General features: G+C 50.9%; 1 protein-coding gene across 1 annotated transcript in view; it reads right to left on the bottom strand.

Moving 5' to 3' along the window:
- Positions 1–20,569, bottom strand: part of HCN4 (hyperpolarization activated cyclic nucleotide gated potassium channel 4) — a 93,523-nt gene that overhangs the window by 11,309 nt on the left and 61,645 nt on the right. The window contains exons 3-6 of the mRNA XM_027889962.1: positions 14,613–14,831; positions 3,958–4,104; positions 2,542–2,782; positions 720–884 (exon numbers count right to left, since the gene is read on the bottom strand). Coding sequence (XP_027745763.1) covers positions 720–884; positions 2,542–2,782; positions 3,958–4,104; positions 14,613–14,831 — 772 coding nt within the window. The remainder of the gene's footprint in view (positions 1–719; positions 885–2,541; positions 2,783–3,957; positions 4,105–14,612; positions 14,832–20,569) is intronic.

The raw sequence follows: 20,569 nt of genomic DNA, 5'->3' as shown, positions 1-20,569 counted from the left end.
TTCCCTACCCCCCTCACCCCATTATCCTCCTCACCTTCCGCATTGTACTCAGATCTCCACTGACCTTTCCCATTCAGAAAGCAGAGAGGTGGATAATAAGAGATGCATAATAAGCTAAAGAAGTTGGACTGGGAGTCCAAAATACTCAGTCCTCAGCTCTGCAGCCCTCTTGCATGACCTTGCATAAGTCACTTAATCTCTCTGTGTTAAACGCCTCTGGTTGTGACCAAGGAATTTTATCCTGGTCTTCTGCAGTTACACAGGATGTTTGCAGCACAGGACAGAGAGCATCCTGGGATGGGTCACTATGAGCTCTAACAACCACAGAATCACAGACTGGTTTGGGTTTAGGAGGGACCTTAAAGCTCATCCAGTTCCACCCCCTGCCATGGGCAGGGGCACCTTCCACTATCCCAGGTTGCTCCGAGCCCGTCCAACCTGGCCTTGGACACTTGCAGGGATGGGGCTGCCACAGCTTCTCTGGGCAACCTGGGCCAGGGCCTTTCCACCCTCGCAGGGAAGGATTTCTTCCTAATATCTAATCTAAACTTACCCTCAGTAGGTTTAGATTATGGGGCTCCTTGGGGGAGCTGAAGTCGGACAAGGAGGGACAGGCTGGGATCTCCAGTTCACAACTCAGCAAAGGAACTAAGGACCAAGCCTGGAGATAGGTTGCCAAGGCAGAAGGTAAGGAAGGAGACTCTCACACCTCTACTTACCAATTCTGTCCAGCCTGTCCAGAGCCACGGTCTCAAAAGCCCTGCGCATCATGGGGTACTCCTCCAGCACCTCGTTGAAGTTGTCCACGGACAGGGAGTACAGGCGGCAGTAGGTGTCCGCTCGCACGCTGGCCGTGCGCCGGCCCCGCGTCAGCAGGCAGATCTCTGCAAGGACACAGCAGGCTGGCACAGGGGACAGAAACACCCCCTGCACTGACCCTCACACCCAGCCTGCTCTCCAGCTGGGCCCCACCTGCTCCCCCACTGAAAACATGTCCAGTGCTCATACCCTGCCTGTGCACTAACATTTAAAAATACCGGGGGCTCCGTTGTGGCAGCTGCGACACGCAACTGCCCCTCGGGGATTCTGCTGATCTAATTAGCCAGGCAAGTTTTGTTATGGTGGATTATCAAAGATACCATTTGTGCATTTCTACTGGAGGAGCTGTCTTTCTTCAGCTCCTTGTGGGCACTGGGAGCACAAGGTCAAGCCGTGCTCTCATTGAAGCTGATTCTCTCTAAATTTGTAGTCAAGGCTCTATGCTGAGCTGTGCTTTTGGTGCCTGGGTGTAATTTTGATCCCTACACCTGGAACATTTGTCTTTGCACAGTTTTCAAAGATTTTTGGGGACATACCACATGCTTACAGACTGTCAGGGAGAGCCACATTAATGGCACCTACCAACTCGCTATGTATTCACACCGCAGGCATCCCCTCGAAGGACGATGCTCAGCTCTTACAGATCAGAAAGCCCTTGATTCAACCACAGCTCCTTGAACACTCAACAGTGACCTCCCAAATCCTGCTTTTCCACTGCTTACACAGAGTATGGGCAGCTAAGACAGGCACTTCAAGACAGCTGGTGTGACCTAAAGCCTGACAGTGCTCTGCTCTCTGCGTATGCTGGGTGTCAATCCACCATTCCTTGGATCCATGCTAAGTCTGCCCCAAAGAGTTGTGTGTATAGTACCTACAACACAAGCAATGGGCAATTTCAATCCAATCTGTCAGTCAGGGTATCTCTCTAACTCCAAATCCCAGCTTGCAGACATGCAAAATCCTTGTACTCCAGGGAGGTGCAGAGAGGTTGTTTCATGGGAACTAAGAGTAATAGAAGTGTGGGTAATGCACGATAGGGATTTTTTAGAGAAAATGCTTCACAGAAGGGAAGGAAAGGCAGGTTTCATTCTCCTCTCAGCAGATCATTAATGGTGGTGCTTTCAGTGCTTGCACCACAACATTCATCTACCAGAGGACTGCCTGTCTTGGGCTGTCTGAGCTCTCTATGGGGCTCTGGCAGGAGAGGGGGCTTTGTGTTACTCATAAGAGCAATATCCTCATGCTAGTCCCAGAACTCTGCTGCTGACACATTTTGCCTGCCTGCTGACCTTCATGACATTTTGCTGAGCCACAGGCTGGGGAGATGATGGACTGTGTTTTTTCCTCCATGTTTACCCAGCACTTTGTGTGGTGGATGCCAGACAGCAGGACTAGGCAATACTATAAATGTGTCTGGACATTTAAGAGTGGGCCATTTTTTACCTTTAGGGTCTCAGCTTCACTGATCTGTCAGTATTTGGGGGGCAAAAGGAAATGGCCCTGTAAGAACAAACCTCCCTCCTCTGTTTTGCTGTTATTTATTATCTGGCCTCCTGCAGTGCCCACGAGCCCCAGTCACCTCCCAGTGCACCACCTGCTCTATGGGAAGCTGCAGGGCATGTGAGATGGAGGAGGTGCCTGGAGTGTCAGTCCCATGCAGAGCCATCCCTGTGTGTGCAGGAAAATTTAGGGAATGTATGAGCATAGCAACGGGTGCCACACCTCCGAAGTAGGAGCCGTCGGCCAGCTTGGTCTCCTTGTTGCCCTTGGTGAGGACGCTGACCACGCCGTGCTGGATGAAGTACATCTTCTTGCCGATGGTGCCCTCGCGGATGATGTAGTCACCCGGCTGGAACACCTCGAACCGCAGCTTGGTCAGCATGGACGTCACAAAGTTGGGGTCTGCGTTGGCAAACAGGGGCATGGAGGCCACCAGCTTCCGGCAGTTGAAGTTGATGATTTCCTGACCATGGTGATGCAAACGAGAGAGAGGGGGGAAATGGAGGGGGGAGAAAAGATGGGACAGGGAGCAGAAAAGACACACATATGTTTAATCAACACCTAATGCTGTTCCCTTGGTGCAGGCTGGAACAGGCTCTGGATGCTGGTGAGCTGCAGCTGACAGCCCAACACCATGCTCCGCTGCCTTGATTCCTGTGCTTCCTCTCTGAGCAGGGACAGCACTCCCAACCTCCCAAACACACACAGTGTTCCTCTTTCTGCAGGAAATCTTGGCCTGTGAGAGCTGCAGAGCGCTGGTGAAATGCTGTATGAAACAGCCCAGGGCTCCTCTCTGGGAAGATGTCATAACTCACCTTGGCAGCCCCACATTCTCTGCTGCCCTTGCTTGTCAGTGAGATATTAAACTGCACAAATGTGCTGAGGCACTGGGAGAAAGAATTATCCTGGGCAGATTGGGGACAGTGTCAGGAGAGGGGAGGGAGAGGAGCCACCAGTCACTGGGGCATGGGCTGGATCATCAGCCTTGGCTGAAGAAAGGCCAGCTCAGCTGTTCAGCTGTCACACAGCAGACGGGCTGTGCCTCTCCTGTGGCTCGGTGTCACTCGGGGGTTGTGACAGCACAGGAGCTGCTCTGTGTGTGTCAGCTCAGACCCAGAGAGTGGCAGAAAGTGATACTGAGTAAATCACCTCAGCACAGCACTCCCCAGCCACACAGGGAAGGAGCATATGGATGACTGGAGCAGGAAGAAAGAGATCTGGGGAAGCATCTGTCTCCTCCTCACTGGGAGTTTTAGAGGGTTGCCCTTTGAGACTTTGGCAAAACTACTTTTAAAACATGGCTGGCATTTCCTCAGCTCTTCTGTCTCCCATGGAGGTACATTACAGGGGGAGGAACACAGAAGGAAGACCCCTCCTAGAACTTGTGGGTGACATATTGCTGACACTCCAGGGAGAACCTGCATTGCCAGGCTTCAGCTGGGGAGGGGGGCTTCTGTAAAGACTTCCTTGATTTGTGGGCCCTGCTAGAAGGCTCCTCATTCCTTTGTCTCTGCCTGCTGTCCCAACTGGTGGATGGGGCACAGATGAGACCAGCCCATGACAGTTTTAGATGAACACACAAGGTGGGAGCTGCCCAAGGTGACAGGAAATGCAGTGCCCACTCCCTGCCCGCCTCACCTCTCTCAGGGGCTCGCTCAGCTCCCCCAGGATGCTCTCCTCATCAAACATCTTCCCCTGGTACCGGTGCTCGTAGTAGTCATGGATGCGCTGCCTCATGTCCGCCGGGAGCTTGTGGAAGGACATGTACTGCTCCACTTGTTTGTACTGTGCGGGGAGAGAGGGAGGGCAGGCATTACCTGGACATGCAACAGATGGTCCCTGCTCATGGACCATCCCCACTCCTGCTCCCCTCACACCGAGACAGGCCCAGGAAGGTAAATCTGGTGCAGGAAAGAGCAGCTGTCTGACCCCAAGCACAGTTTGGAGGCGTGGCTGTCATACTGCCCAAATGACTGCTCCATGCTTTAACTTTTAAACTAATCCTCAGCCAGTTACCATGTGGACACAACTCCTCACTCCCTGGGTGCAGAGCAGCCCAGGTGCCTGTCCTCCCCTGGGAGCAGAGCTGAGTAAGGACTGCTCAGCTGGGAACCTCCTCTCAGGAAACAGTGCTGAGCAAAGACTGTCCAATGTGCAGGATGAGCAAGGAAAGCACAACGTGCCCCCGCAGAAGGCTCTCCATGGCACACGGCAGAGTGGTGGTCAGGGTGTGACCTGGCAGGGACGAGCAGCACCTCAGGGCCTCACTGAGCACAGGACTCACTGTACCAGGGGCCACAGGAAGCAGAGAACACACCTGTTCTTGGGTGTGCAGTCACAGACAAACTGAAGGACACACAGAGGACCAAAGTCTGAGTTATCTGGCCTGCTGTTCCCCCCTGTCTGCCCTGCCACGATGGCACCTTTGTTTTCCCACCCAGGGCTGCACAGGTCCTGATTTTCCTCCCCTTTCCTGGCTCCTGTTGCCCCATGCACTTGTGCTGTCTAACCCGTCCACATTTCTGCCTAATGGTTTGTGTTAGAGAGCAGTACAAGGGCACACTCTGACTGATGCCAGAGGGTGTTTTGGGGATGAATAATGTTTCCTAAGAATAAATGATGCTTCCTCAAGGGCACAGGGCTGTAAGTGGGTCCCCTTGCCCCGAAGGTGCTGCAGGGACAAGGTGTGTGCACTGCAATGGCCACGCTCCCCTTCACTGGCAGGAGTACAGAACACGATCCTGAGTGTGTACCTGACAAAAGGACTGTGTTGCTCCTTTCCTATCCCTCTTTCCCCTTTTCTCCCTGCTAATTCTGTCCCTGAATGTCCCTGTGGTGCAGCTTGAGCTGAAGAGCCTATTTACTGAAGTTGTGCTGGTTACAGCCACTCCTGCACACGCCAGTTCACTGCTCTGGTACAGCCTGTGCCGGCCCTGCCTCACATGCCAACAGCTCCACCTGCACCAGGGAGGGAAGGAATTGCTCTGAGAAGCCAAGGTGGCAGAGGGGACACTGGGGCTTTCCTGGCATTTCCAAAGCAGAGGAGCTGACTGTAAATATTCATGATCACTCCAGCCTGATCAAAGTCAAGCGAGTCAGCCCGGGCAGAGCACTGGCAATGAACCCTGCACTGCATTATTGGGATTTTGGAGTTCTGCAGGGACTGGCTGGATGCTGTGTCAGGACAGGATATGCAGGGTGCTGGGAGGGAGAGAGGCAGGGAGCAGAAACCAGGGTCTCACATGTTGGCAACTCCATGGCCTGACTCCAAGGAGAATTTTGCAAGTTATGCTCTTCAATGCAAAAAGTTTGTCTCAGATGCCTAAACACAGACATGTCCTGCCACTGGAGATGCACTGCAGCATGAGACATCCATGGAACCTGGCAAACTGGACATGGGACAAGCAGGACACTCACCATGGAAAGGGACACCATTAGGCACTAGCTTTGGCTGACTCAGGTTTATTAAATTTACCCGCTTGCTTTAATGCTGCATTTTTGTTGAATAAATTATTTACCAAAATTATCACCCTATACCCTCAGTTTTAGTCCTGTACCTTGAATTGGAGCATTCACCAGTGTCACAAGATGCCTGCCATCACCTGGTGCCAGCCCCCAGCCCCCACCCCTCTTCTCTCCACCACAAGCCCTTGCTATTCATCTTCAACTGGCCTTTCCTTCTTGGGAAAAACACTCCCATACTTCTCAAATTCACAAGCACAGGTTGTTTGGGGTGACTGGGACTCTGCTTATTCACTACTGTACGTGGATTTATTGCTTTGTAACACAGAGCAATAAATTACTGCTCTGCAATGTCCCTGGGGCTTGTCAGATTCTCCTGCCACCGCTGTCCCCAGATAAGGCTCAGAGGGAAAACAGGACAAATTTACTTCACCAGAAAGGTGCTGCTTCTGATTAGAAATTAAAATCACAGTTATAAAAGAAAGCTGTAAAATAAGCAACCATCATTCTCTGTCACTGTTAACGAGGGGAAGGTATCTTGTTTCTCCTGCCTTTGCTGGTGCTCCCTCTTCTCACCCAGGCAGTGGAGGGTTTGGGGGCCCTTAACTCCTGTAGGCAGAGATGGAGTCAGCAGAGATGCTCAGAAATGAAAGCATCAGTCCCTCTGAAGATTCATGTGGGGTTTTCCCCCTTCCTTTGAGCTGCTCAGCCAGGCTGAAGGCCCTGCTCCTGCAGGGTCAAGCCTATGGAGGGTCAAGCCTATGGTACCATGCACATCTGGCACTCTCTGAAGCCACTTCATGCCCCCTTCTGTGCCTTCCAGACGCGGCCAGGCCTCTCCTGACAGCCCCTTTCACCTCCTTCCTCCCTCGTGCTTGTCTGCTCAGTCTCCCACTTGTCTCCATGTCCTCAGCCTGACCTGTGCTCAGAGATTAGTGGCCTCTCTGAGTTCAACTAAAAAGACTCATTTAGGAATTATTTAAATCTCTCTGAAGACAATCAAGTCCATTTAAATCCCAGCTCATTTTCTTAAGTCTGTTTTTCCTCAAATAAGCCCTTGAAGGAGGTATTAATATATCAAAAGGAAACCATTTAGCTGAGTATTTTTGTTTCTATAACTGGCCACTTTTCCCTCCTTGCCTCACCACTCCCCTCCCCATCTACCAAAGCTCAGATCACTCACAGTCCAAAGGGAACTAAATATTTTTAACTCCTTCCATGCCCTCAATGCTCCTCTCTCAGGCAGGAATAAATCACTGGCTGAAGAGTCTCAACTTTGTCCTAGTTCTGAATCAGGCACATGGTGTGACTCCTGGGGTGTCCTGTGCAGGGCCAGGAGCTGGATGATCCTTGTGGGTTCCTTCCAGCTCAGGAGATTCCAGGTTCTATGATACTGTTTGCATCTTTCTAGAAATAGGCTGAAATCACTGTGGGACCAGGTTTAATTTCAATCTCAGTCTCCAAATCCGAGAGATGCACCTGTGTAAGGAAAAGGAGGCTCCAGCAGAGCACTGCAGGTTGAATTCAGGGAAAGATTACAGTGCTCTGCCAGCATTCCCCATGCTGCCAGGACAACCCTGGAAGAGTGGATTAAGAGCCATAAGCAGCCCCCCTGTCCAGTGCTGAGACTCTACCAAGTGGAATTTAGTGCTTCATGGGGCAAAGATCGAGTCATGAGATCCACCACACGAGGGTCTGGATGGGACACAACTGCACCTCTGTTTTATTGTCTCTGATCTCTGACTAGGAGTAAAACAGTGCAGGTCCCCAGCACTCAGTAATCATCAAACCCAATCAATGCTGAGTTCTGGAGTTTTTTGTCTCTTAAGCCATTCACATTTCCATGTTCAGGATTTATTCCACATCTTACTCAAAATGATCAGGACACACGTTCTCCTGGAGTAATTTAAGGGAAGAAGAGTGAAGTTCTGTAACACAGTAAAATCGCTCTGACACTTTTGGTGTGATCTTTGCTGGGTTTATAATTTTTTGCTCACTTTTATAATTTTTCTCTTCCTTCTTCCTGAAATTTTGCTGAGATCTGTAACTGGTGCAGTCTCCCACAGTTTATCCAGAGCCTGTAGGAAGACAGCTGGGGTGGCTGCATAGGAGGAACTGGGGGGGAACAGAGTGTGGTACAGGCAAATTGCAGCAGGTTGTTCAGGAGCCAGTGGTTATTTCAACACCACTTCAACCAGAACAGCTCAGACCACATCGACCTCAGCACCAAACATTATCAGTGCTACTTCTGCTTTTTGATTAATGAGCTAAATTTAAAACCCAAGCCTCTCTACACTTCAGCTTTGGAAGCAATTTGGTAGCTACCTCCATTCTGCAAGAGCTGCCTCCCCTTGCTGTTCACCAGCACCTGTTCAGGCAAGGATTGTCTGAACAGATAATCCCATTTCTGGGCTGGGGGGTGGCAACAGGGTCACTAGTGAGCCTGATGAAACCCTTTTTTACCTCATCCACCTTTGCTGCAAACAATGCAAGTGTGTGCTCCCTTTGGGGTTCTGAGGAGAGCAGATCCAAGAGCTCTGGGACAAATCTCTTTGCATTAAATGTTGTGGGCAATGCCCCCTTAGTCTGCTCTTACAGGTGCTCAGACAAAAGGGCTAATCCTGTTCATCCCAGGAAGGTGGTGCAATGGTGACTGTATTATGCACAAACCTGCACCTCCTGGCTGTGGAAACAGCCGGTTTTTCCTGCATAGCTCCAGCCTGGGAATGGCCCCCAAGGAAAAAGCCGTGCTGGGTTTGAGAGGGCACATCCCAGCATTAGTCACTAGTACAGCACGGGGCACTTTGGGACCTGGTCAATCAATCTCCTGAAACTCAGATCACAGGATATTTTGGACATGGTCAGGTCATGTCACTGGATCCACATATGGAGTGTGGGGGAAAAGGGACCGACAGCACTTTCATTACAAGAGCAGAACAAGGGAGGTGAGGTGAAATCTGTCACCAGACAAAGGCTGGGGATGGGGACAAGGGAACAGTGAGTGTGTAAAATTGGAAATCAGGATTCCTGGGAGCAGCCTTCTGCCAGGAGAGCTGGCTCCACGGGGAGGTTTCGCGCTTCCACGGTGATGTATTTATTTATTTATTTATTTGCGGTTCAAGTGCCAAAATTAATTTCAAAACTGATAATGAAGTTTGAAATCCCACACTGGGATCTGCAGAACTGCTGAGGCAAGAACACTTCCCTTTCCCTGACAATGCAGGCAGGCCCTGTGCGTGCACAGACACTGCTCGGACCAGGCTCCCATCAGCTGAACAGAACTGCCTGTCTGACTGCTCACAAATAAGATGTCAAAAGCTGAGCTGTAACTGCAGTATATGATACATGTTTTACTTCTTCAAAATGGGGCTTCTCTTAGTAAAACATGGGCAAACCAGGTTCAATAATGAAATATTCCTATGCAAGAATAAAAAAGTACTCGACCCCAGCTTGGGCAAGGCAATTTGCATCACGAGACATTTTTAAAAGACACCATTAGGTTTTCATTCAGAAAACGTTGCCATTTTATAATCAAGCCAGGATTCTTTCATGAGAAGGATTAAATAACCTTAAAACAGTTGACAGAAATTTCTGATTTTCTGGTTGAGATGAACAACTTATTATTCATAACACCCCTATGTCTGACATTCTTACTGACTCTGCAAGCCAGAAACCCCTGATCACAGAAAAAATACCCTGAGGCAGTGCTGAGACACCAGGCCCAGGCACATCAGAGGCTTAGAGACACAATCAATAAAGTACATCATTTATAAGCCGTGTTATCAACCCCAGATGCTTTGATTGACAGCAACACGGGACACAACGGCTCTCAGGCCACCTCTGCACACACTGAGGCAACACACAACCAGTGCAGTCAGGGCAGGAGGAAGCAAAGCTCTCCACACTTTTTCCAATTAGGAAATCTGATGGCATTTTGCATTTGATTAAGTTTTCCAAACACCTTTAATTTCTGAAGTGCTGCACACTCCGTACCCTCTCCTTCACACACATTATTACGACAGGAGTACGGGAGCTTTGCAGCTTTCCTGACATCAGAACGGATGTTAGCTCAGGAGGGCAGTTTTACAGAACCCCTTTGAACTCTAGGAATGTGGGAATGCCACCTGAGAACCTTCAGGCACTTGGGAATGTCATTTCAAATCCTGCCCGGAATGGTAATGAAGTTTCCCACTGCCAGCTTTGTGGCAGGGCAGGTGTGGGAATTCCGGCAGTCTGTGCCCAGCTCCGGGCTCAGAGCAGCTGACACGAGGTACCTCAGTGTGTCTGTGCCCTGCTGTCCCTCAGGCAGCCCTGGCTAAGCCAGCCCTGGAGCCAAGAGAATTAATGCAGCTTCAGTACAGGCTGGGCTCGGGTTAATTAGCTCAGCTTGAGGGGGAGCGGAGGAGGGGCTAATCAGCAAGGGCAAGTTGCCAGGATAATGTGATTATCCTGCATCCAGGACCCCAGCTCGGATCTCTGCACCCAATTCCTTGCACACACCCACTGGAGGCAGCTCAGAACACCAAACTGCACAGTAAACCAGCCTAAAGCACCGAGGCAGCTGTGAAGGGGCAGCCTGAGGGCTCCTCTCACCCGGTGTGTGTGTCTGGCAGGTTCATGTGAGGAGGAGGAGAAGGATTAGGAGAGGCACAGAGCACTCCAGCTCCCGCCCTCACCCTCCTGGCTTTTCTGACAGGAGCACATTAGGGATGCCCACTGCCCGGGGCTGTATCTGCACCTCAGCAGTCAGCAGCACTTGAAAGGTTTTCCTCATGTGAATTTGTCTAAATATTCTGAAGCTAATCAAACTCTGGACCTCCACAGCCCCCTGCAGCTGTGAGTTCCACAGTTTCATTACAGAGCATAAAACAGCCCAAATAACTCCTTAAACCTGCTGCCCAATAAGGCTCTGTGCTGTTGGTCTCTGAGAAAGAGCAGAGACCTGAGCCCAGACAGATTCTCAGCTCTCACTGCCGGCACAAGGGCAGTGTCTGAATCCCCCTCCAACAAATACTGGTCCAACATCTCTAACAGAGATGGAACACTGCAGTTGTTATACTTCAGCCTTTAAAATGACTAAATTTTCCCCAATTACTCATTGTTGAACTCAGGCTTGAATCTTGATAGTTGGACAACAAAGTGCTTGCATAGCCAGACCATGGGATAAACTGTGGGCAGAAGGGCTGTGCTGATGGTTGGGCAGGGCTCTGTCAGAACTGAGAGGTGATGTCACCAGTGCTCTGCAGGGTTTATAGAGTGACTCTCTCTTCAGTGTTACCTGCTTGTCCCCTTGCAACTGTGCTGCAGCACGTGTTTCTTCAGAATAATGACAAGTGAATATGCAAGGATCTGCCCAGATATATTTTAAGAACAAGAGGCTGTGGATAAACTGCTCAGGGAGAGGGAGGAGGAGGAGCAGGGCAATGAATGTGGAGAGCAGAGAGCTGGAGAGAGTGCCAGTGTAGCAGAGATCCTGAGGAGAGATGAGGATCTGGAAGGAGAGATTACGGCTTTGCTGGGCTCTGCAGCGCTGACAGCAGCAATTCCCACCTCTCCTCAGTCACTCCTCTGTGTGTACCTGGGGAGATGACACGGAGAGCCAAAGCCTCCCTGCACAGTGCCCATCACTGCCTGCGTCCTGCTGGGATGGGGGAGAGGAGCCCAGAATGTCTCTGCTCTGTTCCAAGGAGTGTGGCTGCAGAAAACAGCACAATCACCCTCCCCAAAGCCTCAAGGTTACTGAGTCTGCTGGGGAGGATGAGAGTGTGTGTGTCTGTGTGTGTGTGTGTGTGTGTGGTGACTTGGCAGAAGTACTAATCCAGCTGAGCTCTAGGATTAGGGAAAGAAATTAATAGGAGAACCTGCAAAAAGCATGAAAATAACTTGCATATCCATCAAGTTTATTCCTCTCCTGGGCAGGAAACACTTTCCCTCTCATGTGAGCCACAGTTACTGCAGGCCGTGGGGTACTTCTGCAGCCAGTGATGAACTTGGAGTGTAGTGAAGGTCTGAGAAGTATGAGCAGGAAAAGCAGAGCTGAGAAGGGTGGTAGGGAGCACAGGGTGAGATCAGGTATGTGGGGCATCCCCCCCCTGGGTTCAAGCTGTGAGGCTGATTCAGTCATAACATGGAACTGCACAGCAAGACTTTGGGAAATGTTTCTATCAGAATCCTTCAGGATGGACCCATAGGGGCATTCTCTCGCAGCAAACAGACACCAGTCTTGGGTGCAAAGATATTGTGCAGTTCAACACCAGGCTGAGGTTAAGAGATAAGAGTCGGCTGCTGATCCTGCCGTTGACTCTCTCTGTGACCACAATAACTCTGCAATGCAGGATGTGACACACAGGTCCCTTTTACCTTTGCCTCTGGAACTGGAAATCAAACAGTCACATCAGAGTGCCTGATCTAGAGAGCTGTTCTGAGCCAGAGCTTTTCAAGGGAGGCCAGGGCCAGACCTGCACGGTGGCTGTGCCCCTTGCAGTGCCTGGGGTGGTGTGAGCGCTCTGTGCCACAGGGGATTCCCCACTTGTACTCAGGAACCTCAGCACTGCACTGCCCTGGAGGGGCAACTTCCCTCTCCAAATTCTCCATGGTTCCTGGCACATCATTGATCCCATCCAGCTTCCCTGCCTTGCAGAAAGCAGCACAGCATGAAGTGAGATGCTACGGGAGCGGATTTAGACAGGACAGGGATTGAATGTCCAAATGTTCAATGAATCCAAGGCAGAGGGAGGCAAACTCTCCTCCTGAAGCCAACAGACAGCATGGCTTGGCTTTTATTCCTCTTCTCAAAAGCCCTGTTTGTACAAGGGAAGAACAAGTTGGTTTGGCAGAGGTCTAGACAATCTGAAACCTCACCAAAAACCCGCTCCTGAACCTTGTCCTAAGGGTTACACCAAGCAAAGCCTCTCAGTACAGTTACCAGCTACAACCTCCTCTCCTGTTTGCTGTTCCTGCTGTTCCCCTCCCTCCTCACCGTCTCCCCTTTTTCTGGCTATTCCCAAAACAGCTCCCAAAATCCCTGTAGGCTGAGCTGTGCTGAGGAGAGAGGCAGAGCCCACGGGTGCCCTCAGCAGAGGTGCCTCAATTGCTGCTTCTACCAATCGACCTCCAAACTTGTTGAGATTCTCTCTATAATATGCTTCACCAGACACTTTGTCCCATGAGGACTGAACTAAATTGAGTTGCAGGGCTGCAAATCACGGAGCAGCCTCATTTTAATCATGGCTATTCAAGTGCTAAGGAATGCAGAAAGCAAATACATATTTGTTTTTAGGCTATCATTTGTCCCATTTGCAAGAGGAAAATGAACGTATTCAATCCCTGAGGCCTTGATCCCAGGAGAAAAACTTGGGAAATGAACCTGCTAAAACCACTACATATGAAATACACCCTGTGTGAAATCCTCTATCTGCTGCTCTTGTCACAAAGCTCTTCCCCTGTATCCATTAACCCTCTCATTCACGTCTCCACATTCCAATAGGGCTCCAAGATTTCCCGCTGCTCTGCCAGCCCCACTGCAGTCCCTGCTGGCTTCCTGGGGACTGGTTTCCCTGAGCACTGATGGGAATCCAACTTCCAGGGTCAGTTTCTGCCCTTGTCTTCAGACCTGGCTCGAGACAAAGCCCGTGGTGCCCAGTGCTGCAGGTGTAACCTTGGCCGCTCTAGGCTGGCCAGGTGGTTGGTTTGCAAATCAGTCCTTGACTTCTGTGCTGCTTCAAACACATTTGAATAAATACTCCGCATCCAGAGATTTGATCAGCTTGCATTCCAGGTGCTGCATTGTCCTTCTCTTTGGCATGCCTTGCTGCCCATTAGAATTAGTCTGAGCTGTAACAGAGAGGGAAAACTCTACACAAGGCCCAGTGCTCTGGATACATCCCAGTCCTCCATGCTCTTCTCCCAGGCTTTCTCCTTCTTTTGGCTCCAGCTGTGACTCAAAGCATGAGTCAGCCTCTGGTCATCTTTGCTCTCCCTCTCTGCCCCGTTCTCTTTCCATGGCCCAGCATTGTAATCCCCACATCTGAAACTTGTTCCTAGGCCATCCCACCTCCTCCCTCAACACAAAATTCACCTGGACTGTGCATGCTCACCATAATTTCCTCACTTGAATCACAGCTCCTCTTTCACCTACTCTGACTGCACCTGGCAAGGTCAGAATAGGACCAGTTCCTCTTAGCCTCCAGATGAAATGTATCCATAAGACCCTGACTGTAACACCTCCTCACCTATGGCTTCCCCAGCCCCACTATCTGAGGGAAGGTGCTTTTTTGGGACACCCTGACCATCTCACAGATTTACAGCATCCCCTCAAACCCAGCAGCACCTGTGGCTGCCATGGCAGTGGGAGCCTGATCAGCTGTGACATTTCTGACTGTGCCCTCCATTGTGCAGTTCAACAATGGTGCAATTAATTCCACAGCTACCCGGGGAACCTGCTCCGAGCTCCCAGCTTTGATCTGGGCCTTGGGGTTTGTTCTGTAGCTTCACTCATGAGCACTGAAGTGAATAATCTGGATACTTTTAACAGAGTACTTGCTAAACAAAAGCTGCACATTCTGGAACATTCACTTGGGGTTTGAAACAAGATCTCGGAAAGAGCGACTGAGGATTTCAGATAGCAGTGACATTGATAACGTCGATCTAAAAAAGGCAGGCAGAGACAACAAAAATCACCCCCTTGCATTACTACTCCTCATCTGATCTTGCACCTGTCTCTTCCGGAGGGTCTGTTGGAGTGAATGGATCGGGATGAATTCCCAGGGAACCGCACCTCAGGGTCACTGAGAGCGCAGCAAGCCCCACGGGCTGCCAAGCCCAGTGCTTACCTTCTCCTGGTACTGGCGGCGGGAGGAGTCCAGGGACTGGATGAGGGCGGTGGCGTGGCCGATGAACATGGCGTAGCAGGTGGCCCCCACGATCATGCTGAGCATGGTGAGCCACACGTCCGACATGCCCACGGGCGCCTGCTGCCCGTAGCCGATGCACAGCATGTGGCTCATGGCCTTGAAGAGCGCGTAGGAATACTGCTTCCCCCAGGAGTCGTTCTGCAGAGACACATAGGCACAGCTTCAGCACCGGGACACGGCCTCACGGACACGGCTCGGAAAAGCACCCAACGTTACCCCCAAAAATCCACGTTTAAAGCACCCCCGTATGTTAAACTGGCAATTTAATTCTGTGGTGTTTTGGAGGAGCTGGGCAAGCTCCATGTGGAAAAATAAGCACAGATTTAGTCATCTGACATTACCTACTTCGGCCAGAGTTCTTCCAGATTCCATGTACTCTTTCCAGCAAGGAAGCCAGACAGTCTGATGTGCTGGTAACCTGGGATAAACTGAGGTGATGCACTGGGATATTTTCACAATGATCCACACGTGGGAGAAGGATCTGAAGGAAGTGATTACTCCAGTGGGAAATGGACTTTAACAGGGAACTGGTAGAAGACTGGAAAAACCTTGCCTGAGCAAGGTTACCAGCAGCAAGGTCTCAGAGTGGGGAAAATCACTCCCCAGCAATTTAGGAAATGGTCAGGACCTGCGATCATTACCTGAGGAAGTGGGAAGGGCAGAAAATTAAGTTGATAATGTCCGGACAGCAAGTTCTTCTCAGTGTAAAACGAGGCTTTTTTTCAGGGAGCTGAGACAACTACAAATGGTCTCATTTGAGAGCAGCAATAACCTGCAAGGAGAGGCCAGTGGAAGGCAGAGGCTCCTCCAGGACACCTTGTGCTCTGCCACTGCAACTCACACAGCCAGCACCTCAGCAATTACATCATGGCACAGGGAGAAAAACCAGCGTAAGATTCATGATTATTCTGATTAGCTTGAGTTCATGGAACAGCTCAAGGTACATTTGCCATCCTGTGGGTATTATCTGCTAGCAAGTCCTTGCCATAAAACCTTGTAAAGTAAATGCACTGTCATCACACATTGCTCTTACAAGGCATGTGAAAAATGCCTGTGCTACGTGACACTCATGGCAGCACGTGACCCGAGCACTCCTCAGCCTCCTCTCTGTTCCTAGGAAGGTGTGAACGCTGTGGATGTAGCTGTGCAGACACATATACACAGCAACTAGGAAGGTCACTGCACACAAGGCCTGCTGGTGGCTTGTCAAGCAGCCAAGGAACACTCGTGTGACCTCCACTCGTCAGCCTCAGCACCAGTGCCCAGCAGTGCTGGGACCCCCGGGTTTCCTGGGCAGCTCTTGGAGGTGTGCAAGCACAGTGGGATGGGCGGGGATGACCTCTGCAAACGGTTCTGAGAGCCACTGATGCAGATGGAAAGTTTTCAGTAATCTTAGGGTGGCAAACAGTGACAAAGCATAGCCCTGCTGACTGGGAGCTGTGGCACAGAGCTGGGACCTCTGGAGGAGTCGATGCCTGGTTGGGAGATAAGCACGTGGACAAAGACAGGGTTAGTGTTACCGGGCCAGATTCAGTTACGTTATGCAAGACAGGCCTGATTCACTTTGCAACAAGAAGGGCAAAGCCACACCAGTGCCAGCAGAGCAGACACAGGAGAAGCAGCACATTCACGGCCCAGCAGAGATTGCTCCCTGCTCCCTGCTGGCGCCAGCCTGTCTGGGTTCACCTCCTAACAAAGCAGGAACCTGCTCCCCTGGAAAAACTACCCTCGAGCCAAGAGAGAGGGGCAGGAGACAATGTGGCCATTGGTGACTGCTCCTGGCCCTGCAGTTGCTGAGTGTGTGAGGAGCTGCAGCCCAAAGAGGGGTCGGGAACAAAGGAGGGCAAAGGGTGTCTGTGGCTCTGTCCAGGGCAGCAGGAAGGGTCTGGCCACGGGGCTGCCTCAGCAAGAGTGAATCCTCTTGCCCCTTGCACCTCCATGCCTAGGCTGTGGCTCCAACAGTCCTGGCCAAAGAAGGCAGGGGGGCATTTTTTTTTCAACCCCCAAGTTTTCTGCCATTTTACAGACCCACTTCTGATCCATGAAGGCACCGAGCACCTCACACAGCTCACACAGGCATCCCTGCACCCTCAGTGCTAACATTTCCCTTGGCCCTGGAGTACTGGCAGCTAAAGCCATGGCCTCTGCACTTACAGAATGGCAAATGCTATAAATCCATGGCTTCAGCCCATCCACTGTCCCTGCTTCAGCAGGGAGGCTGGAATCCTGAGATGACTTTTGCTTAAAATGGTGCATGGGCTGTAAAACTGGGCAGCACACTGCCAGCTTTACTGGGGCAGAGAGAGCAGGGCAGGTGTCTGGCCCATTCCCTTCTTGTTAAATGAACTCCTTTTCCATTTCTCACTGGATGTTGCAGAAATGCTGCTGCTTTCTGAGTCCAGTGTGGCAGTAGTTTAACAGGTCAGCACAACTTCATAACAGAACTGGGAGCAGGGAGGAAACAAATGCCGAGCTGAAATTCCAAAGGGAATTTGGGGAGACAGAATAAGAATAGCTGAGTTAGAATGGGATGTATCAGAAAACTGGCTGCCAGGGTCTCTAATGGCTGTGAACATCTGGGCACCAGGCAGGCTCGAGTTTTAAAAGCCATTCTTCCAGCAACTTGCTGCTCAGGAGTGCTGTTTACGAGGAAGCCTGCCAGTGTTTTGTAGGAATTAGTCATCCAAAACTCTAACATCCAACATACTGAGCCCTTGTAGCCTGCAGAAACACTTCTGGCTCCCCGGGAAGTCACAAGTCCCAACCTCAATTCCCATGAGCAGCACGGCTCCCTGTGAGGACACACTGAGGAGACAGCTGAGTAATGACAGGCTGAGGGGCCAGAGCTGCAGGAAGACACGGAGTGTTTCAAACAAATCCTGAGCAGCGTGGTGTGCTGGGAGAGGAGATCAAGGACTGCTCAAAGAGAGGCACTTCTGACAAGGGGAAACCTTTCAGAGCAATTACCTTTAGGATACCATCCATAAAGAGCACTGCATTCTCTCTCAGGGCAGTGCCTATAGGTTTCTGTATAACTTTAGATTTAAGGTCTTTCGTTCTCCACAGGATGAGCAAGCAGGTCAAGAATGCAGTACTTTAGGTCAGACTAGTAGTGGTGGTTCCAAACATACTGTGGACACAGGTTTACCAGCACCAGGTCCCTCCTCCTGGCACAGCTGTTTCTATAAGAGCCATACCCTTATATAAGATCCCACTCCACCAGTCCCCGTGGTGGGAGGGCTGTACCACTTCAAATATACTGGAGTGGCTAAAATGGCCCATGAGGGGAGGTAAATGAGGCTTTAAACAGCAGGAAAAAAATGACTCCTTGTTAACCAAATCCCAAAGCAAGCAAAAATGAGCTACAGATCTGTACTTGAACAGAGGCAAGAGGGATGTTATCCCAGACACATGGCAGGCACGGAGAGCGTTTGCAAAAGGGAGTTAAAATGACTTGGAAGCATTTTCTCAGACTAGTTTGCTTTTAACATCAACACTGGCAGCGCTAGAAGGGTTTCTCTGGGATTAGAGCCTGGACTGCAATGCCTCTGCTCAGATCCACCTTTAAATACCTGGAGAAACGTTCCTGGAACTCTTCAAAGGCAGTGCTGGGTTCTGTAGTGTCTGTAGTGTAGAAACACCTCGAAGAAAAGTATGGTGTCTTACAGGGTGTTTTGGTTCTGATGTACACTGAGTGTGTCTGGCTGAATCCTCACTGGGGAAGATTAGTGAGAGAAGAAAAGACACAGAGAAGCACTGGAATTTCTTGGGATGGGGCACAGTCCACGGGCACAATGGGATGCCTGACTTACACCATTAACTTTTCAAAGAACTAAGGAACTGTCGTGGTGAAAGGCCGTATTTCAACCTTGTGAACTGCCACGTGTCCCAGCAGTGATCTTAACTGGCCACTGAGCTGTTACTCGGGGTTTGCTACTGCACTGCCCTCAGACCCAGCTGTGAAATAAGGGCTCTGACCATCCCTGCTCTCTCCTGGACAGCGCTGGAACTGCTGGGCCAGGAAAACACACCCAGAGAAAAGAAATGGAGGTGATAGATCAAACCACCTAGGACAGAACCGCCTGTTCTGGGCTTGTTTCCAAGGAGAGCTCCGCGTGGCCTCCACCTGACAGCAGGGATTTTCCCAGGACTCTGAGGGCACCAGTCCCAGTTGCCCCAGTCAGCCCTGCCTGGGACCCCCCTGGAGAACTCTCTCCTCCAGGCCTGGCACCCACACCTTGCCTGAGCTCACTGTACCCGTGTCCTGGGCACTGAGCGTGGGCTTTACCCTTGCTTCCAGCCTTGCCTCTGCTCCCATCTCATGCTGCTCCCAGCTGGACTCCCTGGGTAGACCCTGGATGTGCCTGTCACTCTGCCTTCCCTGGAATGGCCAATATCCCCAGTTATCACCAGTTCTGCTCTGCCCACCCAGTTTTGGACCAGCAGGACTGTGCCCTGGCTGGTGAGGGCACTGTCTGTGCCTGCTGCCCTTGGCTCCTGGCGCTCACATCCCCAAGTGGAGCAGCCCTATTCTTGCTGCTCCCTTACACATTTTACAGAACACGATAATCTGCTACTCAGATTCCTAAGGGCCTGCTGAGGGAGGGCAGGAGGGACCTGCTGGCCCAGAGGCTTGGGGGAGTTAGGAATCACACAGCACAGCCACGCAGGACTGCTCTGTCTTCCACTGGATGTGCTGCATCCCTTTCTCTTCCTGCTTTCTGTCAGCAACACCCCAAGAAAGTGCTGTGAGCAGGGAGGGGGGATAAGCTCAAAGTGAATCTGCTCCCCTCCTTCTGGGGGAAGGGAGGATGATCAGTGTTTCCTGTGCAAGGTCGCTGCATTTGCCACGGGGATATTTGCCTTCCCTGCAGGGTTTATCAGTTCAGCACAACACCCCAGGGAATGAGCCACGTGTTTCCAGCAGCTTTCAGGTCTCAGCAGAGCTCGGGTTCCTGGGATGGAGCTGCCAGGCCAGGGTCTCGGGGAGCTGCACACACACTCTGCAGCTGACTCACCAGCACTTCCAGTTTTTAATAAAGTGCACTGCAGGGAAGCTAATGCTGAAGCCCCTGGGATCGGGGCTGAGCAATTAATACTGAAAACATCCTTCCCTGCCATTTCAGGAGTCATCCAGAGACCAGCTCCTTCACAATTGCTAAAGATGGAACATGGTGCATGTACAAAACACCAAGATGAAGTGGACTCGGGGATTTATCGAGCCCCTGATATGATTTTGGCAACACCAGACCCTTCACAAATCCCCTGGATGAGGATCAAACCTTTAGGAAGCAGATGGAAGGTGATGAATCTCCTTTCTGTGCTGCTGCTGCTGAAATCAGAGCTGGTTTTATGGACTGCCAATGACTAGGTGGGAAACCCCGGAGCAGTGGAAGAGCAGCACCAGCACACTCAAGGAGAAAGCCTCTGAAGCATTTGGCACTTCACTTCCAGCCCCCCTTGCCCAAAGCAGCTTCAGAAGATTCCTCTTTTTCCTGCAGTGGCTCCTGTGTGTAATCAGGGCAGTCGTGCACCAAGTATATTTATCTCCTCAAAGCTATGACCAGGTCAGTACAGAATGTCCCAGAATCCAACCTACTATCACAGACTGATGCCATCCAGGCTTCTCCCTCCCCACCCTGTCCATCACAGCACTCAAACAGAGCCACTCTGGAAACTTCCATCAACATCTTGGCACCAAAGCCTGAGAAGAGCCCAGACCTCCAGTTTCTTGTTGCTCCTGACTCAGTGGCCTTCGCTATTATTTCACTCCAAACTATATGTAAATGCCATCCACATCCATCACTGGTCCCAAAGACACATCTGGAGATTGTCTCAGGAGATTAAAGAACATTATTGTGAGAAAAAACCCTATC

The sequence above is a fragment of the Empidonax traillii genome, unplaced genomic scaffold, assembly GCF_003031625.1.
Source record: "Empidonax traillii isolate 1590-97213 ecotype Southwest subspecies unplaced genomic scaffold, ASM303162v1 scaffold12:size2584012, whole genome shotgun sequence".
In the NCBI taxonomy this organism is placed as follows: domain Eukaryota; kingdom Metazoa; phylum Chordata; class Aves; order Passeriformes; family Tyrannidae; genus Empidonax; species Empidonax traillii.
The sequence above is the reverse complement of the archived record's forward strand: the minus strand, read 5'-3'. Positions and strand labels throughout refer to the sequence as shown.